The following is a 22,814-nucleotide window of genomic DNA, read 5'->3' as shown; positions in this document are numbered from 1 at the left end:
TAATTTTACCCTTGTATTTAACTGGTTTTTTAGACAGTAAATATAGTGTAGGGACTAACGTGTTACAATTAATACAAATTGGGGACTTGTGTACTCATAAATATAAATTGGGACCTAAGTTATACAAATGGGATAAATTGGGGACCTAACTGCTATTTACTCTATTATTTAAGAAGTGCATCATGTTTATGCAAGTAATTTCATTTATAGTCAATTTAAGAAATATGGATTTCAAGTCACTCGAACACACTGACGAACTGAAGAGAGACCTACATTAATGTATCATGTGGCTCAAATGTTTTTACAAAACATATATGAAATAAAGGTCCATTGGCTTATTTCCAGGAAAAAAAACCATTAGCTTATGTTACAAATCATCAAGCCAACGGTAAACCAACATGGCATATTCTGTGTAAAAAAAATCCTGAAAAATGCTTTCTTTTTATTTACACTGATTCTGTTGATGCACCGAAATCACAATCAGGTAGCCATCTCTAAAATGACTAAGCAAAACTTGTTCGCTCCAGCTATGAACTCGCACCGAAAACTCGGATTTTCTGTTCAACTGGAACCCGGCAACAGGGACAATTAGCTTTTCCTGTTAACCCAAAATCATCGCTGCAGCTAGCACACATAACTTGATGAGTGCATGGCAAGAAAACAACTGAAACTTCATCATTAGAACAGACTATGCATTTCCTATCAGAGTTTACTTCTTTCTCTGAAGAACCATCTACATTATCTGATTCACGAAGCAGCTTGGCAATTGCCTCTCCTTGGGGTTTGATCCCTTCGAAGTTCCCAGCGGCTAACTTATTTGATGGTTGATGCAACTCAGTATACTGAGATAACATTTTTAAACGCAAAAGTTCCTGTTCAAGCCTTTGGAGATCATCCTTGTGACGCTGGAAATCTATCTCTATCTTCAGGTGCAAAGCCTCAAGCTTTCTTTTGCTACTAGTCTCAGCTGCTTCTTTCAAGCGTCTTTCCTCTTCAAATTGTGCAGAGACGAGCTCTTTATCCTTCACCTCCTGTCTCCACTTCAACTGTAACAAGCAGTATAAAGAAGCAGTCAAGATAAAGAAACCATAGATGTGTTACAAAATGCCAAGAACGACCGTCTAAATGGAACACTGAAAGCTGTACCAGAAGAAAAAGAAGCTATATAGGTTGAGAAGAATGGGAAAAAATGCTGTAAATTTCTGCAAGCTCACCCAAGTTCAGTTATCACAAACTACATTTATTTCTATTTTATTAATACTTATGTGATACATCATTGTGGTACTCATATGATAGAAAATTAACTAAATCATATAGGTAAATGAGGTGAAACCCAAAACTGTTTTAAAAAAACCTGTGGTGAGCTCCAAATGAATCATACCTCCGAAGGTCAAAAGCAATTAAAAGTCAACTCCCTAAACACAATACGAAAACATCACCCTGCCCTGAAAGTCGTAACTGAATAATAGATGAAATACAAACTAAATCAATCCTGCAGTTTCCTCTACAAATGCATCTCAAGACTATTCAAAGTGCATAGACTTGAGGAGGAAAAAAAATGATCACAATGGATACAAGAAATTGTTTTGATAAAGCTAATTCAAAAGACAACCAATCCAAGAACTCGAAGAATAAAAAATTCCTTGACATGCTGAACTCGAAACAGTGTGATGTGATGCTAACAATGGTGGTGGAACATACTTTCTCATCACACAAATCTGTTATTCAATAATCCAGAAAATTTAAACTATGCTGAACACCTCCAATCCAAAAAGATGGAGAGTCTCAGCTTAAAAATAATTGCTGCTGTAATTTCAACGTTCTTTCTATTAGCCGTACTCTCAATTTATCTCTATATTCTTGAGCGTAGACTCAATGATCCATAGTGGTGCTTTAGTTGTAAACTGTTGATGGAATCAAATGCATATAACTACTAAAACTATGTCTCAGACTCATGTGCGAGTTCGTTTTCAACTGATAACCTCACTGAATCACTTCATTTGCATACTGCAGCATGAATCTTTGTAACCCCTAACCAAACAAAGAAGACAGAGACTGAAACATAAATAGAATTAACGCACCTCAGTTTCCCTTTGACTTTGCTTGATTCGAGACAAAGTTTGCTGTACCTCTAAAATCTTCTCTTTTTCATTTTTTATATCCTCTTGCAGCTTGGATTTTTGTTTTTCCCAAGCCAAAAGCCTCTTCAAGCACTTTTTCTCTTTCTTTGCGAGCTCCAAACAAGTAGTAACTGACTCTGAAGCACTTAATTTTGAAGCCTCCATCTCTGCTCTTATTTCTGCGTTCTCATTCTCAAGACGTTTCACAGCAGCATTTGCTCGGTCTACTTGACCACTAGCTTTCCTCAAAGCATTCTCCATCTCCGAAAGTTTCTTCATTGTTGTGTCCTCAAGAGTTTGTTTTCCTTTCTTCAATCTCTGAGTCTCCTCCCTTTCCATTCTTAACAGCTTGAGTTCTCTCAGATCATTACTCAGCTTTCTTGCAGCTTGCATAGCTTTTTGGTGAGCCCACTCCTTCCTCTCCTTCACTTGTTTCTCAAGATCTTTGATCTGATGAAGCAGAGTAACTATCATCTCATCCGTATGATCCTCAGCCACTAACTCTGAATACTCATCAAGTTTGAGATCACGGAATTTGCTTAATACTGAGTTAACAGCTTCCTGGTTCTTTGTATTACGAGGCTCCTCGCACTGCTTAGCAGAAACTTCGGGACCTGATTCAACCAATGTATTCCCGCAAGCTTCTGCTTGTGGCTGAAACTGTTTGGAATTTGCACGGAACCCAGCTGCAAACAATGCAACATTCCTTTTCAACAACGACTTCATTGAAGGAGAAAGGTTAAACCTTTTTGGACACTCAATTTCTCTTTGCAAAGTGACATCGCCACCATAAGAAAAAAAGCCATGAATTGGAGACTCAGGACCTCCACCACTTCCGAAACCCCAGCCACTATGGAACCTACAAAGTGCGGGTGTCACAACACCAACTGAATTGCTACCATTATTAACATTGTCGGCAGCACCAGAAGCAGCAGCACCACCATTACCAGACGAAGGGAGAACAGGAATGTCCATAGTACTCGCACGACCTACATGAAGATCACTCATTAGCAAACACCACATGGCATCTCCTTTACTCAAATGAGGCCTAACCTGTTGCAACAAACACACCATACCCGCAAGAGAATACTCCTCCAACTGCCTCAAATCAGCAAATGCGGGTTCAGACTCATCTGAAGAATTCCCATTACTACTATCACAACTACTATTCAAATAAGCCAACGAGTTATGTAGAATATTGGTCAAAACATCCATGCCTCCATAGCAATGCCCATTTCGCAAAATGGCTTTATGCGCAACATCCTCACCATAACCCAACGCAACAAGCCTAGAAATAGCTTCATTATACAAAAAATCCAAGTTTTTCAACAAAATTTCCTCCAATTGTTCCTCTGTACAGTACCCCCACCCACTATCATCATAGTTGGAGTTGGGGATAGCATTAAGATTGGGAATATTAGGGCTTTGGTTGGCAGAATCATTAGAACCCATTTGGTTATTACTCAATGGTTTGATTAGACCCGATTCAAGTATCGATTTCGAAATGGATGCTTTGTCCAATAAACAACAAGGATCACTTTCCGGTTTTACAGATCTTGACCTCCGGTTCGTACGAATATGCTTCTCTCTCACAGTACAGCCCATGTATATCAATGGCGAATACCAAGAAACACAATTAAGTAATTCAAGAAAAGAAAGAAACAATAATAATAACAACAACAACAGAAAGAGAGAACCGCAATGAAAATTGATTGAAGGAGATTCAATCTGAAGAGAGAAAAGGACTCACAGAGAAATAGATGATGATCGGCGTTTGGTTGCTGAAACTTTTTAGAGAGAGAGAGAGAGGGAGTAGTGAGAGATATATGTTTAAATATATACATAGTATGTTCTCGAACCATTAACAGTTATTGTGCCAATTTTTTTATATTATATTTTAGGAATTCATAGCATCTGTAAATTTTTTAAAATTTTAAAATAATTTACAATACTAAAAAAATTAGGTTAAAATATATTATTTTTCATGCCTATAAAAAAATTATCTACATAAATCTAATTTTCGTTACTATAAACTATTTAAAATTTTCTAAAAATTTAGACAATATTATAAATAACTACAATATATATAATTATAAAAGAACTCCTACCAAAAACTAAACTGTTTACAGATTCAAAAAATACCTATCAATGGGTTTTAAAGTTAAGTCCTGCAAAAAAAATTCGAAAATTTATTAAAAAAGAAGTTAAAGTATGTAAAACATAATTAGTAGTTAACTAAAATATGAAAATGTCACTTTTTTCTATTATAATTATTATTTTTTTATTATGAAGGTAATTTTATTTTATTTTTTTATTTTTTCCTTCATTTTTTATTATTTTTTCAGTTATTTTTTCCTTACTTATTTTTTCTTTCAATTTTTCCTTTTTCTTTTTTTTTCTACCAATTTTTTCCTTCATCCTTTTTTTTCTTTCAATTTTTCCATTCTTCTTCTTCTTATTTTCATTTTTATGCATTTATTAATTTTTTTCCTTTCATTTATATTATTTAATTTTTTTTTTTATATTTTTTCAGTTTTTTTTCATTATATTTTTTCTTCATTTTTGTATTTATTATTTTCTCCTTCCATTTTTTTTTCTTTTTTCACACATATGAGATTTTTTTCTTTCTTTTTTTCTTCTTCCATTTTTTCTTTTTTTTTTAAAAAAATTTTCTACCAATTTTTTCATTCATTTTTTTTCTTTACATTTTTCTATTATTTTTCTTCTTCTTTTCATTCTTATTTATTCATCTATTTTTTTTTTCATTCATCATTTCTTTTGTTTTTTTTTTCATTTTTGTACTTATTCTTTCCTCATTCCATTTTTTTTTCATTTTTTTCACACATATATTTTAACATTACATAATTATTTTACTATTTTTTTATTATTATCTTTTATTATTGTAATTTTTTTATAGTTTTTTTCCACTATATGTAAATAAAATTCAAATCAATTTTTTCAGCATTTTCTTTTTACTATAACACTTATAGGAATACCAAAATTTGGAAAGAAAACTAATAAAAATATGAAAACGTGAATGGGTAACTGGTTACCTTCATGTTCTTTGTGTGTATATTTCTGGGGGTAACTAGTTACCTTCACATTCTGATGTGTGTATATTTATGGTAACTGGTTACATATGTTACTAAAATCATAGTTACTTCTTCTTCCTTTTTTAATGAAGTGTTCTTCCACTTTTTCTTTCAAATTTGATGTTTCTTTTCATATTTAATATGAGTAACTCGCCACCCCTCTTAAGTAACTGGTTACCCATCTTATGGCAGAAAGTTACTATCTCAGGATAACTGGTTACCACTGGTTACCCCTCCTGGTGCATGTTATTTAACCTAGTTCTAAAAAAAATTTTTACATAACTATCAAAGATCAATAAAGTAACTGGTTACCTTACCCAGAATTTGAAAAAAAAACATACAATCTAAAAAAAACGTGTTTATAATAAATAAAAAATAATTTAAAAAAAAATTCATATTACAAAAAAAAATTTGCAAAACAACCAAAGAATAATTTAATATAAAATTAGTAATATAAAAACAATATAAAAAAACAAATAAGCTAAAAAAATAATAAGCAAATTTCAAACATACCCTTCCAAATTAATAAAACTTGATTAAGAGTAAAACTATGGCATAAACCAACTTTTATACAAAAATATGGGAAAATAAACTCATAAAAGTGAAAATTATTAAAAAAAGCCATAGATTAACTTTTTTTGAAAAAAAGCCATATTTTTGCACATTCTAATAAAAATCTCATATAAAATGTAATTTCCTCTATATTTATTTATGGGAATAGACAATAAGAGGAGTCGGGGGTTGGTGGGATACTTGTCCAGGCGAGGTGTGGTGTGCCTGGGTGTTGTTCAGTGTCTTTACTGTACATGTCCGTTTCCCGCAGTTTTATTGGGCTTCACTCTTCCTTCATCGCCACTTAGCCCAACTACTTCCACTTTTGGCCCATTGCTTGTTGATACTTATTTCCCAACAATACTTTATTCTATCTTATTTTTACAAAAATACAACTTATTTTATAAATATACTATTTTTATACAAATATATATAGTAGTGACCAAAATTAGGCTGAATGCCTATAACAGTCAGCTATTTGGGTCATCTAAGTCTAATAGCCCATGATAAATCTTTCAACCCAAATCCATAATTAACATACTAGATTCGAGAATAGCACCAGGCCCAATAGATATTGGGTTCAGTAGCTCTATATTTGCCCAAGATTCATATTTCTAAGACAATAATGGTTTTAGTGAGAACTAGAAGTGTTTTACTTGCTTTTAAAGGTCGAAGGAGATGTTTATATCTGACCAAGAGCGTAGTAGTGTTGGCTATCGAGGAAGATTGCATTTGCATTGATTTTTATTTATTTATGTTTTAATGTTTTGAGTAAGTATGGGTAGGATCCAAACTTAGTGATTTTACATTGCTTTCCAAACCACAGTGATTTAATTATATATTAATCAAAATTGTTTCAATGGTTTTTATTTAAAGTTTTTTTAAAAGATGTCATGAGTGTGTTCCTTCTTACTCAAGAGTTGTGTAGATACATGGAAAGGATAATGAGCAGATTTTGGTGGAAATCTTCTTTTGATAATAAAAAAGGAATAAGCTGGATGAGTTGGGATAGATTGAGTAGCCATAAAACAAAGGGAGGCATGGGATTTAGACATTTACGAGATTTCAACTTGGCGTGCTGGGTAAATAAGCTTGGAGACTTATGACTAGACAAGATTCACTAGTTGGGAAGGTGTTCAAAGTGAGATGCTTCCCAATAGGGACGTTTCTTAGTGCCAGATTGGGGCCAATCCTAGTTTTGTGTGGCATAGTATATGGGAAACTTAGTCGTTCAGTATGTTGAATAAGCCATGGCTCCCAGGTAAAGATGATCCACTATTGAAAACTTTTAACCCATCTTTAGAGGGTTTTAAGGTTTCCAATGTGATGAAAATTGATAGGAGGGAGTGGGATGAGGATGTAGTCAAAGATCTATTTGATGATAGAGTTGCTCTTCTTATTTTGAGCATTCCCTTGAGTTCAAATGTTTCTTATGATATTTGGAGTTGGGATGGGAAAAGGTCTGGGTTGTATTCTGTCAATAGTGCATATTGTGGTATTTAGAGGGATAAAGAAGGTAATCAAGGGGAGGAACACTCAGGCTTTTGGAGACAACTCTGGCGATTAAAGGTGCCTCCTAAAGTGAAGAATCTTTTGTGGAGGGAAGTTTCAGGGTGCTTACCCACAAAATCACAATTGCATTTGAAAGATGTAGCTATTGACTTGTACTGCCCTTCTTGTAATGTGGTCATGGAGTCTATCTACCACAGCCTAGTTAGATGCTCTTTTGCCCAAGAAGTTTGGGGCATCTTGATGTTGGATGTGAATGTAGGTGATTTTGAGGTGTTTGACGTCTGGTTTGAAGCCATTCTTCAAAGATTTGATCACCCCAGAGTGGAGAAGATAGCAACTGTCTACTGGGCTCTTTGGGAGGCGAGAACCAATGTGGTTTGGAATAAAAAAGGAGTAACTGCAATTGCTTTGGTTACATCAGCTTTACTTTTGCCTTGAACAATGGACTAATGCTCAGGATATTAATTTTGATGTCTCTATGGAGTCTTTGGTTCCTGGGGACGGGAGTGAGCATTGGGTTCAGCCTCATAAGAACACTATCAAGGTCAACGTTGATGGAGCCCTTTTCACGGATACAACTTGATTGCAAGGGGAGCAGACGACAGATTGGTGGAAGCAAAAGCAGTGTGTAAACTTGGTCAAATTCAGCCTGAGATGGCTGAGGCATTTGGGATGAAGGAGACCCTGAGTTGTGTTCAAGGACGACAGGAGCAGAATTTTTGTTATTGCGACTGACTGCCTTAGTGTAATACAAGCTTTAAGGAGCTCAATTCAGATGAGTTCTTATTTTGGAGTGAGCATTTAAGATTGTAAAATTTTGTTATCTGATTTGCATAATGTTTCGTTGTGTTTTATTAAGCGCTATGCCAATAGAGGTGCTCATTACTTGGGATGAACATCTTATTTAATTTATGAGCATATGTTTAGGGAAAGTAATGTATTGCAAGTGATCTATTTTAATGAAGTTTATATTTTCACTTAAAAAAATTGTTTCAAAAGAAAATTTTTGTGCGAGTATTTTCTACATTTATTTATAAGTATTTTAAAAAATTTATGGTTAAGTGTCTATTTATCACATGCAGTATCTCCTACTTATAGTGTGTTACATTTCTGATATCAATTAGCGTGTAGCCTTGATGAATGATGATAGAATATCTTCTACTAGTTTTTATCTCAAACTTGGTGATGACTTAGTTACGTAATGATCTAGAAAGAAAATTCGCGTAGCTTTTTACATATATTTATATCAATTTTTTTTTCAAAAATACAAGAGAAAAAATATATATTAAGGGGTCGTTGCCACCCTAATCTTCCTAGGTCATCATTAATTAAACTAGTTATTCTTTTGTGCAACTTGATAGAGGATGTTAAGTATATTACAAAGGAGTGTATTGATGTGAACATTAGGCAGTTGGAAGGTGATTAGTGGAATATATTTTTCTAGCTAGTTCTTACAACTATATTGTTAGTTTTTTTTAAAAGGATATTTTGTTAGGTTGAGTGTGTTATAGTTGTTGCCCTAAAAGTATGTGAAAATACATTTGATTGATTTAAATAAAAGTATAATTTTATTATGTTTGATTATTGAAATTATTGTTTGAATAATTTATATATAAATATCATAAATTTTCATATTTATTTATGAGAATATGATTTTGTGTACGTACGAGAGAATTAATATCATATATAATGAATAAAATAGTCATCAACATATTAAAGTACGAAATCTTTAATCAATCGTTGCTAGTACGATTAACTAAGCATGTGAGAAGCAAGTAATCTAGATTAAGATTACTGATGTTGAAAGACATCTTGGTAAATGTATTTTATATAATAGTGATTACATATGATATAATCGATGTGAATTAATTTCTCTATAAACTTACTATTTGTCATAAAAATTTAATTCATATATTTTTTTTTGTAAAATGACCAATTTCATATAAGAGAATGTAGAGTTATTACATTGGTCTTAATATCCGGTAGAATTCCTTCTAACCAAGTGAACTCATCATCCATTTAAGTACATGTTTGATGATTAATCTAAAAAAACAGCAATTGGACATTCAGATAACAAATGTAATATCTCTAAGGACAATAAATCATTGAGATAGTAGAGAATACTAAAAAAAATCATAAAAATACAATCTTAGTATCTCTTAGAAACCTAAAAAAGAGAAGCTAAAATAATTACAATGTAAAACTTCATCTACTTTAGATATAAAACTATCAATAGAAGCTCAACCTCAAACATCCTCAAGCATTAAATTGCATCATCTAGTGTGTAGTTTTTCCTCCACACTCGATCATTATCTCGCATTAAGTTGCATTATTTTATCATACGCAGCTTTGCTCCCATATCAAACTACAAAACAAATTGGCAAAAGTAATTAAGTACATAAACAATAATAATTAAAAATGACTGAAAATTTAAACTAGGAAAAAATATTTAATTTATCATAACTATTGAAAATGTTTTTTTATTAAAAAGAAATTAGATTTTTACTTTTGCGCCTCCTCTTTGAGAGGAGGTCTAACTATAGCATTTCTTAGTGTAACCCAAAAGCATGTTTTTCCATATTTATTGAAAATTATTGTGATAAAATTAATAATGAGAAAAGCCATTTGTTTTGTTTATTATTGTTAATAAAATTAAAGTAGAGCAATTCATATATAAAGAAAATGATCAATAGCAGATTTCAATGACCAATAACTGATTTCAATAACGAATAGCTGATTTCAATAATGAATAACGGGTCCAATACCCGTAACTCATTAATAACTTACACCTATAAAAACTATCGATAACTACCTTTCTAATGTTGTATTTTATCGTGTTCTATCTAATGTTGCAAACTTCAAAAATAAATATTAAATAAATTGACAATATATATTAAAAAAATAATAAATAAATAAAACAAAAAATAAAAATAAAAAATAATATATACATAAATAAATTAAAAAAAGGAGTGTTTGTAATAATAAGTCATAAAAGAAAAGAGTGTTGGAGTTTTCTAATAACAAATAATTGTGACGAACAGATAAATTAATTTACAATTTATAAAATAATGAGTAAATGACGGTTAAAATATTTAATATTTTTAAAATATTACACTTTTATACTTTTTTTTTTTGCGGTAAATATACTCAATGTCTTTAAAATGTTATATTTTTATATCCAATTTTTTTTTGCGGTAAATATACCTAATGTTTTTAAAATGTTGCATTTTTATACCTATTTTTTAAAGTTATTTTGAGAAATAATAATATTAGGTATAAAAGTGCAACTTTTTAAAAACATAAGATATTATAACCGCCATTTACTCTAAAATAATTCTACATTTGAAGATTTTTTAAAATATAATATAACTAATTTGAAAACTGCAAATAAGTGAGGGAAATAATATAAGAAAAAAGAGACATATAATTTACTGTAAGGTTGATAAGGAGATAGGGTGAGATATAAGAAAAATTGTGAGATTCCACCATTGATGAGTCTTGCAAGATCATATTATTTACATGGTAAATAAAAATAGGAAAAAAAACTGAATGAAACAAAACATAATTAAACAAATTAGTATATCAACTTAATTAACTGGAGTGGAACAAAAGATTAAAGAACTAACCTGAAATATAAGAACAATATTGAAAATATTATAGTAACCCTACAAGTCTTTGCAATATTGGTGCAATAGATTCTCTTTTGATCCAATATTGTACGGCTTACAAGCAAGAGCATTTAGGGTTGGAATTTCCATAAACAAAGCAAGCCAAATTGTCCAAGAGAATGCCATATGTTATAGAATAAATAACATTTTTGCCCCCAAACTATGATCACTATATGATCGTGCCCCCCGAATGATTCACGAGTTTAAAAATTCTCCCTGAACTATGCACGTTACTGAAATATGAGAATTCTTTTAGATTTTATCTTAGGTTACTAACAGATTGATGATGTAATATTTTGTCTGTTGATGTGACACTACTATGTGTAGAATAATTAGCAATTCCCCCCCCCCCCCCCCCCGGAACTTTGACCGCTACCAATTTTATTAAAGAGCTTGTGTAGTGGAAGACGATATGTCATCCTAGGTCGTTGATTCAAGAGCCACTAACCATGTTTGTTCTTCTATGTAGATACTTGAGTCATCAATGGAATTTGCTGATGGCGGGGTGACTATGCGAGCTGGAAGTGGAGTGCTCGTGTCAGCAAGAGCATTGAGAACAATCTATTTATATTTTGGGAATTTTTTTTTATTTTGAATAATTTTTATTTTATTCCGGATTTTTTAGAAACTTAGTTTCTTTATCTATATTGCATGAACAATCTTTTGATAATAATGTGATTATTATTTCGAAGAATTGTTTTCAAAATTTGTGAAACTGAACAAACAAACAGACTGTATATGCTCAAGCCAAATGAACGATCGCTAAATAACTCTGAGTTATTTAAAGTAGCTAAACCAAAAGGTAACAAAAGACAAAAAGTTTCAAAAGAGGATGACACATATCTATGGTATCTAAGACTAGGTAATATTATTTTAGACACAATAATCTGGTTAACAAAAGATAGACCATTGAGAGAACTAGTTGTTGGAACTCTTCCGGTTTGTGAATCCTATCTAGAAGGGAAAATGACTAAACGTCATTTCTCAGCGAAAGAAAATAGAGCCAAAGAACCATTAGAGCTTATACACAGTGATGCGTGTAGTTCAATTAATGTGCAAGCAAGATGTAGTTATGAGTATTTCATCACTTTCATTTATAATTACTCAAGATATGGTCATACTTACCTAATGCTTAGGAAGTCAGAAACCTTTGGTATGTTTAAAGACTTCAAAGCTGAGGCTGAGAAGCAGTTAGGTAAAACTCTTAAGACACTTTGATCAGATCGAGGTGGTGAATATTTGGATTTAGAATTCAAAGATTTCATGTTGGAGCATAGTATTCTATCCCAACTCACAACACCTGGAACGCCAAACAAAAATGGTGTTTTAGAGAGAAGAAACATGACCTTGTTGGACATGGTCAAGTCCATGTTAAGCTGCTCATCTCTTCCTCTCACATTCTGGGGTTATGCACTTCAAACAACGACTTATATATTGAATGTAGTCCAATCTAAGTATTGGTATTAAATGACCAAATCAAAGGTACGCAGCGAAATATATAGACCCATTTTAATAAATATTAATACCATCCAAGATCATATACATATATAAATATTAAATCACATACAAAATAGATTAGACATTACCTCTTGTAGCCTATCAAGTGTCATTGAATCTTTTTGTATAAAATCAACAATCTTCCAATCCAACAATTTGAAAGCTCACACCCTGATCTTCCAGACCAATCCTCAAACACACAAGGACATGTGTGGGCACGTAGGATTCAAAATGTTGATTTATGTGACTCTCTAGATGTACTCAACACATGAGATCTATAAATGTTTGTCTGAGAGAAGGTTTAGAATAGTTTTCAGGTTTTGAGAAAACTATTGCTTTAGAGAGAGATAAAGTCTATATTTTTATTTTAAAAAACATAATAAAGCTTATTCTCAAAGTCACGTACTATTATATTTATATAAATATATTTAATCTAACTAAATAATCTTTATTTTATTAAAAATATAATTCAAATTAAAACTGATCAGATATTTACATTTAATTAATTATTTAAATCATATTTAAAAATAATAATTAAATAACTAATAAAAAAATATATTTGAAATTCAAAATTCAAATCCCACGAATAAAAATCCCTGAGTTAGACGCCACACACTGTGCTGCAGAGTGTGTGTTGCCCAACCTAATTAGAGTTTCCCTGATTTTCTCATTTGTTTGTTTAATCAATCTTCAAGACAATATATTTATCTCATAAATATCAGTTAATTCAAAATTAACTTTATCTTAAAATATCAGTTTTAAATTAAATAAATAAATATCATATTGTAAATAAGATATTTATTATTCTCTCTCTTCGTATTAATCCAAACAAGATTAATATTAATTTTAACCTATAGTTTTTCAAAATAAAAACTATATAGTTAAATAATTAATTAATTCACAATTAATCAATTACCCATAATTATTACATAATTATTTCCTTGCCCTGGAAAATTAATTCCTTTGCAATTTAGTCCTTTCACTTTACAAATCATTCTTTTGACATCCTTACCCTTGGCAGTGTAGGACAGAGGTGATCTGGGGACCATGGACCTATAATACGAAGCTCCAATAAACTAGATTATTAATTAAACTCTCTAATATAATAATCTTATTTATTAATTCCATGATTACTCTACTATAAATATGGAATTGCACTATAAGTATTTATAGAATTATATTTACAAAGTTTTCTCTTGTAGTCCATTGATATAATCAATATATGTAGTTCTGTCCTCCATTATTGGTTCGCTAATTAGAGCTGGTCTAAATCACCGTTTTATCCTTCTAATTACCTCTTGATCTTTAAGTACCATTAATTCATTAGCGAATAATTAATCTATAATCTAATTATAAATTTGAGCTCAATAACTATTTAGTTCCAAAATTAACCCTTAAGGGAACCAATATTCAATCCATTAGGAAAACATGCATTCCATTATTGTAATTCATATTCCCAGCCATTCATGATATTGAATCTCGAAAACAAAAGTCATTAGCCTCATTATTCTAAAAGACCTTAACGGGTGCATCAAAAGATCCAATAAACATAAGCAGAAGTTCATGAATACTCAGGATTTAGACTTGTTGACGGTGAAATCTCGTCAACGAAATTAGGTCGGAAAACTCAAAGGTAAATGCGGCGATCTCTAGATAAGAACTTAGAATTAACTTATGAAAGGATAAACACAGATGAACAATGGAGTGAAAAAATGTATATTTCTTAATGGCCTCTGCATACAATGAATTTTCCAACCCCCTTTCAGGTGGTTTTAGAGTTCATTTTATAGTAGGCTCTAATGGCCTTAGGTACATAGTGGTCCAGGGGACCAAGTGGTACATACGTACTGTGTCAGGGGAGTGGCTCCAGAGGCTGTGGTCGTACACCCCATACAGGAGCAGGTGTTAGGAGGATGTCTCCACTACTTGTCTGTATCCATGTCTGATGCGTGGAGGCAGGCGTAGTGGCGCAGGAGGTAGTGGTGTCGGCTCTGACCTATGGCCGTAGACGTATGGACCATAACTGCTATCCTTGCATACCCACTCCTGGCATTCCTACTACTTGTCTGGTAGGGGTACTATATCCGTACTCTGACTTCTTTAGGTTCGTAGGTACATTCCATATTCATGCGTGTACCTTGCCCCTTGTGAGTATTCTCACCTCCAAGGCCATGGGCGAGGCCATGGAGGAGGCCATGGGCGAGGCCATGGAGGAGGCCATGGGGCTTAGGCCATGGAGGAGGCCATGGGCGAGACCATGGAGGAGGCCATGGGGCCGAGGCCATGGAGGAGGCCATGGAGGAGGCCATGGGGCCGAGGCCATGGAGGAGGCCATGGGCGAGGCCATGGAGGAGGCCATGGGGCCGAGGCCATGGAGTGAGGCCATGGGGCCGGGGCCATGGAGGAGGCCATGGGCGAGGCCATGGAGGAGGCCATGGGCGAGGCCATGGAGGAGGCCATGGGCGAGGCCATGGAGGAGGCCATGGGGCCGAGGCCATGGAGGAGGCCATGGGCGAGGCCATGGGGCCGAGGCCATGGAGGAGGCCATGGGCGAGGCCATGGGGCCGAGGCCATGGAGGAGGCCATGGGGCCGAGGCCATGGAGGAGGCCATGGGCGAGGCCATGGAGGAGGCCATGGAGGAGGCCATGGGCGAGGCCATGGAGGAGGCCATGGAGGAGGCCATGGGCGAGGCCATGGAGGAGACCATGGGCGAGGCCATGGAGGAGGCCATGGGGCCGAGGCCATGGAGGAGGCCATGGAGTGAGGCCATGGAGGAGGCCATGGGCGAGGCCATGGAGGAGGCCATGGAGTGAGGCCATGGGCGAGGCCATGGAGTGAGGCCATGGGCGAGGCCATGGAGGAGGCCATGGGCGAGGCCATGGAGGAGGCCATGGGGCCGAGGCCATGGAGGAGGCCATAGGCGAGGCCATGGAGGAGGCCATGGGCGAGAGGGGCCTCGCGAGGCGACTGAGCCTTGGCACCTATGCCTTGCCAACGTGGGCCACTTGGCATCGACTCCACAAGAAACGAACCTAGACTCGTGTTGTGATGGCGCGATGGCTTCCCGAGACGACGGTGGCCTTAGGGCCTTGCCTCGGCCTCATACTTTCTCTTGATGGGATTATGAGCATCAACATTTCTCATGAGATGATCTCCTGTATTCAACAAGGCCTACAGGCTCGAGCCCAATAGCATGAATAAGCGACCCTTATCCCTATGTTCCAATCAGGGACTAAAGAGTTTCTTTTTGGTGGATTTTTGGCATCCACACTTGCCCCCCAGTCTATAGGGAGGCCTTTAGGCATTCTTGTAGACTCTTCTCTTTCTTTTGATTTTCTATTCTGTGTATATATATATTTTTTTTTTCCTCTTTTTTTTTTTTATGCTCGAGATCCTTTGGAACCCACGCGAAAGGGGGTTCGATAGGTCTCTCTTTGGTGCACCTTGGTTGCACCTATAAGGATATATTGACCCCTTGGGTTCTAGTTATCCTTTTATATATTTTCGCGCGCGCTTATTATATCTTGCGAGAAGCGTCCTTCTCGTCATTAGGCATAGTACTATTTTTGCAAGCGTCTTCTTTGAGACCCTTTTTGCAAGCGTCTTCTTTGAGACCCTTTTCGGAAGCGTCTTCTTCGAGACCCTTTTCGATAGCGTCTACTTTGGAGACCCTTTTTGCAGGCGCCTACTTTGGAGGCCCTTTTTGCAGGCGCCTACTTTGGAGGCCCTTTTTGTAGGCGTCTACTTTGGAGGCCCTTTTTGCAGGCGCCTACTTTGGAGGCCCTTTTTGCAGGCGCCTACTTTGGAGGCCCTTTTTGCAACTTTTGAGTTGATCTCCCCTCAGGTCGGGGCTTTCATGGCTAGATGGTCTTCGTTCAATCTCGAGCTTGGTCAGCGACCCCTCTAGCACGACGCCCCATTCTATATGGAATCTTCATACGTATTGGTAGTAGGGCAACTGAAGGAAGGTTCGATTTCTTCCACGTAGAAGTTCTTATGGCCTTCTTCCACACGTATGTACTTCTGTGCTCTCTCTCGAAGTCGTCCAAATTCGAAATTTCTCTTTTGAGCATGCACCCCCACAACTTGCTTCCTGGACGAACTCCGGCTGTAATAGCCATCTTGTGCTCCGCTTTGGTTAAACCTTTCACCTTTGTTGCTTCTATACTGAACCTATGGATGTAGTCCTTCATACTTTCATCCTCGCCTTGTTTTATGTTAGCGAGGCTGGTGGTTGGCATGACGTAATCACAGGATGTATGGTGTTGCTGAAGAAATTCATCAGAGAATTTTTGCCATGACTCAATTATCCCTGGCCTCAACCTCTTGAACCACTTGTACGCCACTCCTTTAAGTGTAACGACAAAGCAATGACACTTTGCCCTGTTGTTGACCCCTCTTAACCTCATCAAGTTATTGAAGGTGTCTAAATGATATTTTGGGTCAGTAGTACCCTCGTACGAAGTCATGCGAGGCTCTCTGAAGCCAGAGGGCATCCGCTCAGCTTGAATCTCCCTTGTGAAGGGTGAATCACGGTCAAATTCTTCGTCATCCATGTGCCCCCCAAGTGCAGTGGTGATCTTGCCTCGAGGGCTTCGTATTTTGGTGTCTCGTCCCCTCCTCTTTTTGCATAAGGAGTTTTGCAGGTTCTCGGGTTGATCCCTTGCCTTGGTTATGTCCCTCGGGGGAACCGCGGGGGGTACGTCTCTTACTTCTGACCTCTCTCCATGGGGCTCTTTTCTTAGGCCAGGGGGTGCTTCTTTTGAGGGGACTTTGGCCTCGTTCTTACGACCATCACCTTCCCTCCGCCTTTGCTTCTGGGGACATTTCGTTGGCCTAGGTCCCCCCTGATACCTTGTCTGGGGGGTTTTACTGGCGGAGAGTTGGGTTCCCCCATCATCTACGGGGACAGTGCTTTCCCATTTTTCATGCTCCTTCCCTTTACGCACAGGAGGGGGTGCGCTTGACTTTCCTCGCAATAGGTCATTTAAAACCTCTTGCATGTTCTCTATCTGGGTTTCCAGCTTTCGAGTCTTTTTATGTAACTCTTGAATCTCATCCCTATAGAGGTGAGTCCTTGAGCCTGAACTTACCGAGCGTACCCCGGGACTCTTGCTTGGCCCGTGCGTTGATGGACCTGGGTCTTGGTGGCTTGAGCGTGGTGCTACCGGAGGCCGGTGAAGTGAATGCACTGACGGCTCCAAATGACCTCCGTTAGGCCAGATGGTCGGAGATGAGGCTTCCTTCTCCTCCCTTGGGGGAAGAGACTCCTCCGGTCTGCCTCCATGTTTAGGCGGAGGGGGGTCTTTCTGGGTAGCCCTCCGCTCTACTTCATCCCGGAGAACCTCATCATCTTGTATTTGCCATAGGCGTTTTGAACGTCTTAGCATCTTTCTTTGCTGGGAATGATGGAAGAACACTGGCTTGATGCTTGTTCTTCCCACAGACGGCGCCAAACTGTTGACGGTGAAATCTCGTCAACGAAATTAGGTCGGAAAACTCAAAGGTAAATGCGGCGATCTCTAGATAAGAACTTAGAATTAACTTATGAAAGGATAAACACAGATGAACAATGGAGTGAAAAAATGTATATTTCTTAATGGCCTCTACATACAATGAATTTTCCAACCCCCTTTCAGGTGGTTTTAGAGTTCATTTTATAGTAGGCTCTAATGGCCTTAGGTACATAGTGGTCCAGGGGACCAAGTGGTACATACGTACTGTGTCAGGGGAGTGGCTCCAGAGGCTGTGGTCCTACACCCCGTACAGGAGCAGGTGTTAGGAGGATGTCTCCACTACTTGTCTGTATCCATGTCTGATGCGTGGTGGCAGGCGTAGTGGCGCAAGAGGTAGTGGTGTCGGCTCTGACCTATGGCCGTAGACGTACGGACCATAACTCCTATCCTTGCATACCCACTCCTGGCATTCCCACTACTTGTCTGGTAGGGGTACTATATCCGTACTCTGACTTCTTTAGGTTCGTAGGTACATTCCATATTCATGCATGTACCTTGCCCCTTGTGAGTATTCTAACCTCCAAGGACATGGGCAAGGCCATGGAGGAGGCCATGGGCGAGGCCATGGAGGAGGCCATGGGGCGAGGCCATGGAGGAGGCCATGGGCGAGGCCATGGAGGAGGCCATGGGGCGAGGCCATGGAGGAGGCCATGGGGCGAGGCCATGGAGGAGGCCATGGACGAGGCCATGGAGGAGGCCATGGAGGAGGCCATGGGCGAGGCCATGGAGGAGGCCATGGAGGAGGCCATGTGGCCGAGGCCATGGAGGAGGCCATGGGCGAGGCCATGGAGGAGGCCATGGGCGAGGCCATGGAGGAGGCCATGGGGCCGAGGCCATGGAGGAGGCCATGGGCCGAGGCCATGGAGGAGGCCATGGGCGAGGCCATGGAGGAGGCCATGGGGCCGAGGCCATGGAGTGAGGCCATGGGGCCGAGGCCATGGAGGAGGCCATGGGCGAGGCCATGGAGGAGGCCATGGGGCGAGGCCATGGAGGAGGCCATGGGGCCGAGGCCATGGAGGAGGCCATGGAGGAGGCCATGGGGCCGAGGCCATGGAGGAGGCCATGGGCGAGGCCATGGAGGAGGCCATGGGCGAGGCCATGGAGGAGGCCATGGGGCCGAGGCCATGGAGGAGGCCATGGAGTGAGGCCATGGAGGAGGCCATGGGCGAGGCCATGGAGGAGGCCATGGGGCCGAGGCCATGGGCGAGGCCATGGAGGAGGCCATGGAGTGAGGCCATAGGCGAGGCCATGGAGGAGGCCATGGGCGAGGCCATGGAGGAGGCCATGGGCGAGGCCATGGAGGAAGCCATGGGCGAGGCCATGGAGGAGGCCATGGGGCCGAGGCCGTGGAGGAGGCCATGGGCGAGGCCATGGAGGAGGCCATGGGCGAGAGGGGCCTCGCGAGGCTACTGAGCCTTGGCACCTATGCCTTGCCAATGTGGGCCACTTGGCATTGACTCCATGAGAAACGAACCCAGACTCGTGTTGTGATGGTGCGATGGCTTCCCGAGACGACGGTGGCCTTAGGGCCTTGCCTCGGCCTCATACTCTCTCTTGATGGGATTATGAGCATCAACATTTCTCATGAGATGATCTCCTGTATTCAACAAGGCCTACAGGCTCGAGCCCAATAGCATGAATAAGCGACCCTTATCCCTATGTTCCAACCAGGGACTAAAGAGTTTCTTTTTGGTGGATTTTTGGCATCCACAAGACTGATCTACAAATGATCATTAATTATGATAAGAATTAAATATTTATGTCAAATGACAAGTTTATAAAGATAATTAATTCTCATCGGTCCTGTCATATATAATCTCAATTATAGACAACATCTTTACGAAGATGTCTATCGACATTAGTAATCCGAATCTAGATTACTCGCATCTCGTGTACTTAGAAAATTGTACTAGTAACCATTCATTAAAGATTTCATAATCTAATATGTTATTGACTATTTTATTCATTATATATGATCTTAATTCTCTCGTACTAATACAAGATCGTATTCTCGTGAATGAATATGGAATTTTCTTGATATTATTATATAATTAATTCAAACAATAATTATAACATTCAAATATAATAAAATTCTACTTTCATTTAAAACCAACAAAATGTCTTTACATGCTTTTAGGGAATCAATCCTAACAATCTCCCACTTGCCCTCAAAGCAAGTAAGGCATCTCCCTTAATCCCATATTGCGCACGTGACCCATGAACAACTTTGCAGGAAGTGTCTTGGTAAACGGGTCAACCAGGTTCTGTTGTGACACCATCTTCATAACAGTCACATCTCCTCAGTGTACAATCTCTCTTACCATATGGTATTTCCTTTCTATATGCTTTCCTCTCTTGTGGCTTCTCTGTTCTTTGAAATTAGCTACTACTCCACCGTTGTCACAATACAAGATTAGTGGCTTATCCATGTTTGGAACAACTTTCAGATCAGTGTAGAACTTTCTCAACCAAACTGCCTCCTTAGCTGCTTCACAAGCCCATGTGTATTCGACTTCCATAGTTGAATCAGCTATGCGGGATTGTTTAATGCTTCTCCAGACAACAGCTCTTCCACCAAGAGTGAACACTGACCCAGATGTCGACTTTCGACTGTCTTTGTCTGATTGGAAATTAGAATCAGTGTATCTAGTGGGGTTCAGCTCACCCCCTGAATATAATAGCATATAATCTCTCGTTCTCCTAAGATACTTGAGAATGTGCTATACTGCAATGTAGTGTTCCAAACCAGGATTTGATTGATAGCGACTTACAATCCCAACTGCATAACATATGTCGAGCCTAGTAGTAACGACCCCAAATTCGCTATTAAGGCTTAAGGGCCTGGAGTAGTGTGCCTGGAGGGCATAATGGGATTTTGTGTGTGACTTGAATGAATTTAATGCATGATTATGATTTAATGCACGTTATATGACTATGTGATTAATTGTGATGCATGACTATGTGAATTAATATGCATGTAGACCTGATTGAGCATATTTGTAATTTGGCCATGTTGGGCATGACTGTGTTGATACCTGTGATCTATGACTCGAGACGATCCTAGAATGAGCGAGTTAGCGGAAAGTCAAAGCGGGAACCTGTACCGGCTTGGGTTAAGCCTGGGGAGTTTAAATGAGAATTTGGAAATATATTTGATGATTAATTAGGTATTGGGTAGCGAGCGGGAATTATTAGGAACACTTGAGGAATTAGTGGGAATTTGGGTAATGTGACTAAAATGCCCCTTTATGGACATAAAGGTTTAGAATTATTAAGGAAGGGCATTTTGGTCTTTAGGCTTGTAAGAGATGTATTAAAGGAAGGCTTTTTACTTAGTGGATTTAGTAGAGAACAAGTGATAGGCTGAAAAAGAAAGAAAGAAAGAAGAGAAAAGAAAAGTGAGGAAAAGCTGAAGGGCTTTGTCCAAGAACGGTTTGTGGCTTTCCCAACCAAATTCCTTCATTTTTCTTGGAGTCTAGCTCAGTGGAGAGCTAGGGTTAGCTGAGCATCAAGATCCTAAGCTAGGCTTGAGGATTGGCAAGGGGTTATCAAGATCACATTTGAATTTGAGGTAAGTTCTTGGGGATTTTCGGTTTTAGGGTTTTGCTAGTTTTGCATTGTGTTTTGAGCTAAATGGATGGGGTTTTTGGGGAAAACAGGTCAAGGTTGGGAAGGTGCAAGCCAAGGAGGTCTAGGGTTCGATTCAAGGTCGAAATTCCACCCACAGTATGATTTCTAAGACCCTATCCTTGTTGTTTGAGTGATTTTCTGGTTTTTGGGTTCATTGAGTTAGATTTTGAGTTGTGAGTTGCTTGAGCTTGGGATTGAGTTCATGGGGTGCTTGGGATGAGTGTGAGGTGTGTATAAGTTTGTTTTTGGGCTTGGGAAAGAGTTGGACAAGTTTGGGGTTGAAATGGGAGAAGAAAATCGCAAGATGCGATTTTTGGTTTTGGTCTGCTGCAACTAGCGCTACAGCGCTAGTCAGGGGGCGCTGTAGCGCTAGCCCCTGTTCTGGTGAGGGTGGTTCTGCTTGTAGCGCTACAGCGCCCTCTTTTGAGCGCTGTAGCGCTGCACTGTTCACAGAGGGGATTTTTGGGCTTTTGTGAAGGGATTTTGACCTAGGGTTCGGGGCTTGATTCCGCCACTTTGTTTTGGGGATCTAGGACTTCCCGGGGGCTCGGGATTAGTCCCGAGGCTAGGTTTTGGACTTGAGGATTGGTGATGATTTTGACTTGTTGATTTTTCTTAGGTAAGCGCTAGGGCTCGGGTAAGATCGTGCTAAAGGAGTCAGGTTGATCAAGGCTACTGAATCTAAAGGTAAGAAAACCGTAACACTCGAGAATAGGGCATGGGCCCACTGTCTGATTGCAGGGCACGGCCCTATATTGTATTGTGTGCAAATGTGTAATCTTAGATGAACTATTGTATGTTTAAATGGTTATTTCATAATGTATTATATGTGTGATTATAATGGAATGAACGGCAAGGCCGAGAGCGGCAAAGGCCGGGTACGGCAGTGGGGCCGGAAGTAACGCTCAACACATGGGATGCTATAGCCAGGGTGGGACCCAAGGGATACATGAGTTATCCTACGGTGAGGACCGAGACCCCAAGCTTTGGTAAGGCCTCTGGGGCGGCATGGCCGTGCTTGTTTAATCTGATGGTTTTCCTTTTTATCAGTGAATTATGCCAGCTATAATATTTGCATATGTTATGTACTATTTGGGTTTTCTTGCTGGGCTTCGGCTCACGGGTGCTCCATGTGGTAGGTAAAAGCAAGGAGTCAGTCAACCGGCCATGAGTATGGAGAGCATGGGGGCGGCGCGTACATGTTCGGCCTGCCCGACTGCTTTGGT

General features: G+C 38.7%; 2 protein-coding genes across 3 annotated transcripts; one reads left to right on the top strand and one right to left on the bottom strand.

Annotated features, from left to right (window-relative positions):
- Positions 1 to 255: 255 nt before the first annotated feature.
- LOC133777918 (MND1-interacting protein 1) lies at positions 256 to 3,950 on the bottom strand. Of its 2 annotated transcripts, XM_062217684.1 has the most exons (3): positions 3,197 to 3,943; positions 2,082 to 3,109; positions 256 to 1,046 (listed from the first exon to the last, which is right to left on the bottom strand). In XM_062217684.1, exons 1-3 carry the CDS (start codon positions 3,723 to 3,725, stop codon positions 528 to 530), a joined length of 2,076 nt encoding a protein of 691 aa, XP_062073668.1. In that variant the 5' UTR covers positions 3,726 to 3,943; the 3' UTR covers positions 256 to 527. The 2 variants fall into 2 exon arrangements, with proteins under 2 accessions (XP_062073668.1, XP_062073667.1); XM_062217683.1 differs by having other exon boundaries at positions 2,082 to 3,950.
- Positions 3,951 to 7,000: 3,050 nt separating this feature from the next.
- Positions 7,001 to 7,714, top strand: LOC133779761 (uncharacterized). The gene is made up of 2 exons (XM_062219677.1): positions 7,001 to 7,150; positions 7,268 to 7,714. The coding sequence occupies exons 1-2, from the start codon at positions 7,001 to 7,003 to the stop codon at positions 7,712 to 7,714; spliced, it is 597 nt and encodes a 198-aa protein (XP_062075661.1).
- Positions 7,715 to 22,814: the final 15,100 nt, after the last annotated feature.

Source organism: Humulus lupulus, chromosome 5, assembly GCF_963169125.1.
Source record: "Humulus lupulus chromosome 5, drHumLupu1.1, whole genome shotgun sequence".
Taxonomy (NCBI): domain Eukaryota; kingdom Viridiplantae; phylum Streptophyta; class Magnoliopsida; order Rosales; family Cannabaceae; genus Humulus; species Humulus lupulus.
This window is presented reverse-complemented; position numbering and strand designations above follow the sequence as displayed.

Bases quoted from the DNA above. Each gene is read 5' to 3' on its own strand.
- LOC133777918 (XM_062217683.1), bottom strand. From the start codon at position 3,725: ATGGGCTGTACTGTGAGAGAGAAGCATATTCGTACGAACCGGAGGTCA. The intron at 1,047-2,081 runs GTGCGTTAATTC...TGCTTGTTACAG, and splicing joins AAAGTCAAAGGGAAACTGAG to TTGAAGTGGAGACAGGAGGT.
- LOC133779761 (XM_062219677.1), top strand. From the start codon at position 7,001: ATGTTGAATAAGCCATGGCTCCCAGGTAAAGATGATCCACTATTGAAA. The intron at 7,151-7,267 runs GTTGCTCTTCTT...TGTGGTATTTAG, and splicing joins AAGATCTATTTGATGATAGA to AGGGATAAAGAAGGTAATCA.